General features: G+C 36.4%; 1 protein-coding gene across 1 annotated transcript; it reads right to left on the reverse strand.

Moving 5' to 3' along the window:
- Positions 1-4,831: 4,831 nt before the first annotated feature.
- Positions 4,832-7,464, reverse strand: LOC135587009 (wall-associated receptor kinase 5-like). Its single transcript, XM_065091495.1, has 3 exons — positions 6,558-7,464; positions 6,237-6,467; positions 4,832-6,000 (listed from the first exon to the last, which is right to left on the reverse strand). The coding sequence occupies exons 1-3, from the start codon at positions 7,462-7,464 to the stop codon at positions 4,832-4,834; spliced, it is 2,307 nt and encodes a 768-aa protein (XP_064947567.1).
- Positions 7,465-9,207: the final 1,743 nt, after the last annotated feature.

A 9,207-nucleotide genomic window follows, 5' to 3' on the forward strand; every position in this document is an offset into this window, starting at 1 on the left:
CGCTTATGCTTGCTTGAAATTAATGGTACCCTTCAGGCTTCTTTCAGATTTATAAGCCCACAGATGGGGAAGCGAGCATAATTCCTCGTTCAACTGTTGTTGCTTAGAATAATTGCTTGATCGAAAACTCGTTCTGCAGCCCAAGTGAAGACTTGTCAAGGCGAAGCCATGACACGGCAAATACAAGAAGACCCTGTCGCTTGGAAATCTGGACAGTGACCGGTACAGATCCCGTCCAAGTCTTCTTTAAGATTCCTGAAGGTTGGAGCTGTGAGGGGTACAGGAGGCCTCCTCGCAGTTTGACTCTAGAATCCACACCCAACGTTGAATTTATGTAGTTCCTATCATCATCATCATCTTACCTTCTTAATTGCCATTTTTGAAATGATCAAAAGTCAAACAAGTCACCATCTCAAAATTTATAGTCGGAGAAAAAACAAGAGAGCTAGAAGTAAGTAAGGAATTTGACCTGGTCAAATTTGATTATTCTATTGAATAAGGAGTTCATAAATATTAAAAAAAAATCAAAAATTGATGAACAAGTAAATGTGTTATTTGAAGGAATTCTTATACATCTCATTATCACGAGAAGTAGTCATCAAATTTGTCACGACGATGATCTATTTTAGATATGAGAGTTCATGAGAATATAGCGTATGAGTGTAGCCAACTCCTTTTAAAAGCCAAAGAAATATTATTACGATGATAATATATTTTTAAAAATAAAATATATTTTTATTATATTAAATGACATTTCACATGTGAATTTGAATCTTAGACTCATTATTGGAAGTTCACATGTGAATTTGAACCCGTAGCCAACTATTTTTAAAAGCGAAAGAAATATTATTACGAAGATAATACATTTTAAAAAAATAAAATATATTTTTATTATATTAAATGACATTTCACGTGTGAGTTTGAATCTTAGACTCATTATTGGATGTTCACATTGTGAATTTGAACCTGAGATTCAAGTGTTCACTTGAACCCGAAACTTATTATTATATAATAATATTAGAGACGATAGTAATATATTTCATACTGCTCTATATTGGAGCCATCCATGTTCTCATTGTTTTGCAAAAAGTTTGCATGTTCTCATTATTTAGCTTCATGACACATCAATAATTTTTATTTTTAGAATTTATTACGAATTCTCAGCTGCTACATAGCATAGTGTTAGAATCCATAATATTCTTAATTATCAAGAAGCCAACAGAGAATAAACAAGTTACAGGAGAAGCACCAACTTCAACATTTTTTGATCATCCAACATCTCGTCAAGCTTGTTATCTTTTAAAATTCACAGCTTGTGTTCAGCCAGTGGACAAGCTTCAAAATCGTGATTCTTTCAAGAAGATCAATGGAAGCCATAACATTATGAGGACAAAAAGAATAGAACTTCTGGATTCGAAACTGGTCCGGATTTGACTCTGGAATCATTTCAAAAATATGCAGATGACTTCAAGGAGCAGTACTACTTTCACACAAATGCAGACTTTGATGTAATATCTGGTCAACAGGAACCATCAGTAGAGAATATTGATGGTGAATATTGGCGGATAGTAGAGAAGCCAACTGAGGAGATTGAGGTGCTATTCTAGATCACACAAACCGTAACGAATCTAGTTGTGCACTAGTGTTTCTGTTGATTATAGTATTATTAGATGCATTTCGTACTTAGCATAAAATTGCAAAAATATCTGGACTTGTCTCTTCTTCCAATTCGAAGAACAACCAGACTTGCTTCACAATCTTGTAATAGCTTTTTGCCTCTTCTTTTCTCTCTGCATGAATGTTATCTGGGGAAGATGATGTTTTCTAGCTTATTTTCTTTCAGAAATTCAACTGGAAAGTATTCAGCGTGTCTGATGTTTACTGGTGTGTTCAGAGGCCCAGAAGAGTTTGTTCTCACTTTCCCTCGAGCTTATCACGCTGGTTTTAACTGTGGATTCAATCGTGCAGAAGCTGTAAATATGGCTCCTCTTGATTGGTTACCTCATGGGCAGAATGCTGTGGAACTTTATCGTGAATAGGGACGAAAAATATCAACTGGAGCTGCAAGGGAAGCTGACTTGTTTTCAAGTCAGTCAGATTGTGATGATAAGACAACTTCCCATGCTCACAAGGGTAAAATTCTTTTAGTGCCCCAGACTAATGTGTTGTTGGCAAACGAAAATGATCTGTTGGCTGGCCTGCATGATTCTCGTAATAGGTTAATGATGATGACCAGGTAGAGGAAAACTGCAGAGAGGTTCTCTCCAATTTATGTGATCAACAGTAGGTTGAATTCCTTCCTGGAAGGGAAAGTGAATGTGTGAGATCTGCTGCCAGTGTAGTACCTGTTGCAAAAACCAAGTGCAGATATTTTGCCTGCATATGAAGCATCTGATTGTGTTACTGAACCTATTCATCCTCAAATTATCCAGAATTATGGAAGAGGAGAACCAAAAGATAAAAGCCAGAAGGGACAAGCTGAGTTCAATTCTGAGGCTAACATTGATAGAGGCAATTCATCTACTGAAATCCAACCTTGTACACAAAGAAATCTTGATATATGTAACCATGAGCAGATGGGCCCTCAATTGGAAATGGTGGTGCAAAAGTAACTGCAATATTGAGGTTTTGGCATATGGTATTGTGCTTTCTGGAAAGTTTGCTGTTGATGTTGGGAACAGGATTCTTGATTCATTTCAGCAAAGTTTCTGCTGGATTTGAAAGTTACTCGGGACATAAATTTTTTCTTGTTATTGTGTACTTTTGCTTTTTGTCTCATCATTCACCTGATATTTGTCTCATTATGCAGGATATAGAAGTCAAGTTAAATGCATTAGCATTTTAGATCCAACACAGATGTGTTACTATGAATCTGAAATTTTGGATGTTGGATTACTTGGGCTTCTATTGACAGTGAGTAATTTTGTCTCTTTGTACCTATTTCACTGTTTATGTCAACCATGCATCCAGAACATGATGCTAGATTAAGAAGCATCATTGTAAGTTATTATCACAGTATAAGCATGACACATTTTATGGGTAAGTTGATCTTAATAGTCCATTTGAATTTATTTCGTTATCAACTAGTTCACGATTGAATTTATTCGATGTGTTTGGTGCGGCCATGAAACACAAAGATTCTTCATCATTGCAATAGCAGACTTGTTATCATAGTAGATTTTAGTTAGTCCATCTTATTTTTGTTGGAGATCTATTAGAATTCTTACGAGACAAATTATTCGACATGCTGTACTTGTAGTTGCAATATGCTCCGCCTCTCTTAATGTATTTAAAAACTCTTTTTTTTTTTTGGCAAAAAGAAAAAACACAAAGTATGAATCTATATAGCAAACCAAATGCAAACATAATATCCTATCTTGAATGTGTAGATAAATAAACTCTCTAATTAAACTTGTATATTGTTGTTTTTTCAACTCTATCATTTAATATGGAGTATTCATTGGTTTATAAGTCATCATATAACATTGTTTTAACAAATCTTTAGTATATTTTATGCTTACTTTGTGTTTTTTCATTTTGCCAAAAAAAAAAAGGGAATCATTTTGGATATGCATGGGAAGTATGTAAGCCTGTTGTTGTTTTTGTCTTGATGCATACACATGACTTTAATTATTTGGTAGAGAGACTTAGGTTGACTTGTATCTATTTTTTGTTAAATATCGCATCTTATAATTTGTCGTACCCTAAATCTCTTAGCTTCTTTTACCTCTACCTTTATCTCCTCCTCTCTTCTTCTTGTTATTTCTAAATTAGTATTTCATGAGCCATCTATTTTCACTACTTTGATTTCAACTACCACAAATAATCTTATCTTAAATAGGACTCTTAAATCAATATCACATCTAATCATAAAGCTTAAATTAACAATCCAATACTTCCTTCAAACTCGAGTTTTACATAGAAAGAGAAATACAGATTACAAAACTGAGAGTTACAATCCATTATATATTTATTTAGCATGCCTGTAATACAAGTAACAAAAGTTACAAAACAAGTAACCAAGAACAGTCTGTTATGCTAGTTCGATTTGAACATAGAGAGAGAACCTTGTTTCTTTATCTTCTTCATCTTCCAGCTTTTACATCAAATCTCAATTTGTTCTCTAAACTGTGGTACCCGACAGAATCCAAGGTAGAGCTCATAGATGATTCACCAAGCAATGCTTCACATTCCTCTGGTGCATGGTGTGTTGAAGAGACCTGTAGGAACCCTCCTAACATATGCAGTTTCTCAGCCACTTCTCTCATCGTAGGCCTTTCATCCCCATTCATGTTCAAACATTCCTTTGCAAGCTCGGCAATTTCGTGGATGATGTCCATGTTTTTGAGGGACCTTCGCCACCCAGGTCTTTAAATTATGCATACCAATGGACGAGACGTTGACTTGGGATCGACCGGTGAATAGTCAACCACAAGGATAGCCACTTCAAATTAAATCTCTTAGTCTCTTTTACATCCACTTATCTCCTCCTCCATTCTTCTTGTTATTTATAAATTAGTATTTCATTAGCCATCTATTTTCACTACTTTGATTTCAACTACTACAAATAATCTTACCTTAAATAGGACCCTTAAATCAATATATAATCTAATCATAAAGCTTAAGTTAATATTCCAATACTTCCTTCAAACTCGAGTTTTACATAGAAAAAGAAATACAGATTACAATACCGAGAGTTACAATCCATTATACATTTATTTATCATGTATGTAATAGAAGTAACATAAGTTACAAAACAAGCAACCAATATCAGTCTGTTCTGCTAGTTCGATTTGAGCATAGAGAGAGAACCTACTTTCTTTTATCTTCTTCATCTTCCAGCTTTTACATCAAATCTCAATTTGTTCTCTAAACTGTGGTACCCGACAGAATCCAAGGTAGAGCTCATAGATGATTCACCAAGCAATGCTTCACATTCCTCTGGTGCATGGTGTGTTGAAGAGACCTGTAGGAACCCTCCTAACATATGCAGTTTCTCAGCCACTTCTCTCATCGTAGGCCTTTCATCCCCATTCATGTTCAAACATTCCTTTGCAAGCTCGGCAATTTCGTGGATGATGTCCATGTTTTCTTTCCCCGTGATTTGATCATCCAATATCTCTTCAAGTCGGCTATCTTTCATTGCTTCAATGAAGCTTGAGGCAAGACCTTTTCCTTGATTGCTCCCATCATAATAAATTGCCTTTTTCCTTGTGACGAGCTCCACCAAAACTACTCCAAAGCTATATACATCACTCTTTGTTGTTAGTTGACGAACTAACAAGTACTCCGGGTCCAAATAACCAAGAGTTCCCTGGACCATCGTTATGAATTGGGTTTCGTCTATAGACATCATCCTCGATGCACCGAAATCCGATACCTTTGGCACATAGTTATGACCTAGAAGTATGTTGAGCGACTTTACATCTCCATGAACGATCGGTGGGGATGCCGATGAATGCAAGTAAGCGAGTGCTTCTGCAGATTCTCTGGCTATTCGTAGACGAGTAGTCAAGGGAATTAGTTTCTCATTATTGTCATGGATGAAGTCAAAGAGGGTTCCATTGGGGATGAACTCATAAACCAACATGGGAATTTCCACTTCCAAGCAACAACCCAAGAGCCTTACAATGTTCTTGTGATTGATCTGAGAAAGAATAATCATCTCTCGTACGAATTCTTCACTTTGGTCTTCGGTGATTACCTTAGACCTCTTGATGGCCACTTCTTTGTCACCGTCTATGTTTCCTTTATAAACGGTGCCATGGCCTCCTCGTCCAAGTTCTCGACTTTTATCGAATTTATTTGTTGCCTTCTCTAGATCCTCTTTGGTGAATATTTTGACAGTATCAATTTGTTTTGATCTGATTTCTTCGTATAATATCAAGCCTCCATTTTGTTGGAAGAATTTATCTTTTTCTCTGCTAAGCTTCCTTCTTTGAAATGCAAATATTATGCAAAAGATACAAGTAATGAACAAGACAAGCCCAACACAACTGCCTGCACATAGGGATGAGTTTTATGTCAATTATTTTGGAAACTCTTTCGGAAATTGAAGATCGGTACCGACGAGGCCTATTAATGAAAATTAACATGATAAAGAAATTTCAAGTTTTTGTAAAGTAGAACAACGTATTCAAAATAAAAACTCGAATCCGAATAGATTATTTTTTCTTCTGATTGAAGTTTTAAGAGAAGGTTTAAACTTATATGGACGGAAGGATGAGACCTTGCACCTATAACTATCTTCGTTGATGTCAGAATTCCTTGAGCTGGAACAGGAATTCCTTGAGCTGGGACAGGAATTCCTTGATCTGGGACGGGAATTCCTTGATCTCGGACACAAGGTTCGGATTTAGGGTCCTTGCTGCTGTGACCTTTTGGGCATGAGCAGCTGCAGTTGCCTGCTGTGTTGCTGCACGTTCCATGACATGTATACAGATTTGGCGAGCTGCACTCGTCGATATCTAAGGATTGTCAAAGAATCACAAGGGAATATTGTAAGACCACATACGACAATCGAAAACAGGAGAGTTGGGGGAGAGATGCAAGCTGACCTTTGCATCCATCCGGGAGGTAAGGATTGCCTTGGAAACCTGTGGAGCAATTGCAGATATAGCCAGGTAGACTGGTGGAGTCGATACAGTCACTGTTGCGGCATGCATACGAAGAAAGGTTTCTCTTAGCTTCCTCGCAGGTCTGGTCGCCGGCTACCCAGTCCAGCACGAGTGGGACGACGTGATTGTGCTTGTCTCCGAAGGTGTGGTAGCCGAGGTCGGACTTGTCGAAGGATAACCAGTCCTGCTCGGCAATGAAGGCATAGGCGCAGGGGCTGTAGGTCTTGTAGGAAGAAAGATTGACGAAATGGGCAAGCCCGACCGTAATATTGTCCAGCTGCTTCGGGATGGTTTTCTCGCAGCAGCCGGTGCCACGGCACGATCCGCTTTCGATGCTTGGCTCTTCGGAGCAGAAGGAGGCGCAGCCGGTTCCGAATGTATAGTCGTCCCCGTCTAAGAGGATGCCAATGACGTTGCAGCCCATGGTCGTGAACTTGTTCCTCGTGCTGGATACCCTAAACGGAAGGCCACTGAGGTCGAGATTAGATGCATTTAAATCCACCACGTCGCCGGTACTGTTGAAGCAAACCCAGGCGACGTAATTCAGCATGTGTGCTTGGCCCTGGAGCAAGGATATGTTCTGAACTGTAATGTTCCTCTCGCTGCCGCCCAAGAAAGCTGTGGGAGTCGCAGAGTCGTTGATGGCTTCGCAAGTGACCTCGAAGCCTTCCCTGAAACACCCATCGCCGATGCCGAAGGGGTACGGGATGCTAACACCGCCGCATGTCTCTTTGCAACCTGGTGACAACACGTTCGGCGACGGCGGTGCCAATGCTGCTGCAGTCGTTGCTTGCAGCTGCATCAACAGCAACAGCTGAAACGCGAACAGTGGCAGCGTGGATCCCATCGCTTATGCTAGCTTGAAATTAATGGTACCCTTCAGGCTTCCATCAGATTTATAAGCCAACAGATGGCGAAGCGAGCTTAATTCCTTCCGAAATCGAGTGACATGGAATAATTCTTCGATCAAACACTCGTTCTGCAGCCCAAGTGACGGCTTGCGAAGACGAAGCCAGGATGCGACAAATGCGAGAAGACCTTGACGCGTGCAAATTACGAAGCCTGAAGGCTATTGCCGTGATTGGTACAGGAGGCCTCATCAAAGAAGTACCATGGAATCCGCCCCAGGCGAAGACTAGAACAATTAAAACGCGAAGACCAATGATGGATATAGAAATATAATCTTAAACGCCAACCATCAGTCAAAGGATTTCGTAAATAATAGTATTTAGTTGTTCTTGCTAAGAACAAAAAAAAGTTGTTCTTATAAATAATAGTATTTAATTAGTGTACGTGCTCCTCGATTCTCCAGACCTACTTAGAACATCTTGACTTAGTGTCAACTAAATCAAAGCTATGATGTGCGTCACACTATTTTTTGACAGATGAGACTTAGATTTTTTGTGAACTTTAAATCTACAATTTTGATATATTAATTATAATATTTCTATGAACAAAATTATCTCAAAAAAGACAAGTGAGGAAAGCCATCTCATAAATTAATTTAGGAGACTCGGATTTGAATTCTTTTGCCTTTATAATTTCTAAACTTATAATCTATCATAATATTTTCTGTGTTATATATTTATGCCACTTTTTATATATATCTTTAATATTTTGCCTGATGATTAGCAGAAAAGAAAAGTTGTGGTATGACTTAAACATATGTAGCCTTTGAAATTAATTTTACCTTGTAACAAATAAATCGATTAAATTAGGAGTTGAAGAATATTTAGATTATTTTATAACTCCAATCACATAATTGTTCTTAATAAAATATATCAAATTCCTTTACAAGATAATATGTGAAAACTCTAAAAATCCACTTGTTAACTCAAATTTTCAAACATCTTTTTAGCATCAGTAAATAAAAAAAAGAAACCTTTTTTTTTTGTTCTCATACCATATAATAGGATAATTATTTAAAGAAAAAACTTAAACTTCACTTATTATAATCATTTTTATTTGAAGAAAATTGAATATAATAGGTTTTCTATGACCCCTACACCTAGACTTATTGATTGTGATGTTTTGCATTATTGATCATAATAGTCATGTTTATATATAAATATTTTCATACATACATTCATTCATACGTACATACATACACATATATGCTAATTAAAAAAATATTATATCAAATTATATATATATATATATATATATATATATATATATATATATATGTGTGTGTGTGTTTGCGCGTATGTGTGTGAGAATTAAAAAATATATATTATACCAAATAATATATATAATACTCACACGTTGACTCAAACTTGTGACCTATTACTTATATAACATCACACTAATTAACTCAAATATCTAAAAAAAAAATATAAAAGTACCGTATTACTTACCAATAATAAACCTTATTATTGGCAAAATCAAATACTTTCAAAAGAAAATAAGGTATTTCTCTTAAGGAATTTACTCTTGATTATTTGATCCCAAACCTTTTATGTTCTTTTCATCCTAAAAATATACTTTTATTTTATTTTCAAAATTTATTATTTAAATTATCATATATTTAGTTTCATACATATATATATATATATATATATATATATATAAATTTATAAAAAAAATATTT

This window comes from Musa acuminata, chromosome BXJ2-1 (genome assembly GCF_036884655.1).
Source record: "Musa acuminata AAA Group cultivar baxijiao chromosome BXJ2-1, Cavendish_Baxijiao_AAA, whole genome shotgun sequence".
NCBI classification, from domain to species: Eukaryota; Viridiplantae; Streptophyta; class Magnoliopsida; order Zingiberales; family Musaceae; genus Musa; species Musa acuminata.

What these genes read in the sequence shown, in the direction of transcription:
- LOC135587009 (XM_065091495.1), bottom strand. Translation starts at nt 7,464, where the DNA reads ATGGGATCCACGCTGCCACTGTTCGCGTTTCAGCTGTTGCTGTTGATG. An exon ending in CCTCCCGGATGGATGCAAAG is followed by an intron (nt 6,468 to 6,557) that starts GTCAGCTTGCAT and finishes GACAATCCTTAG; the next exon opens with ATATCGACGAGTGCAGCTCG. An exon ending in ATCAACGAAGATAGTTATAG is followed by an intron (nt 6,001 to 6,236) that starts GTGCAAGGTCTC and finishes CCCTATGTGCAG; the next exon opens with GCAGTTGTGTTGGGCTTGTC.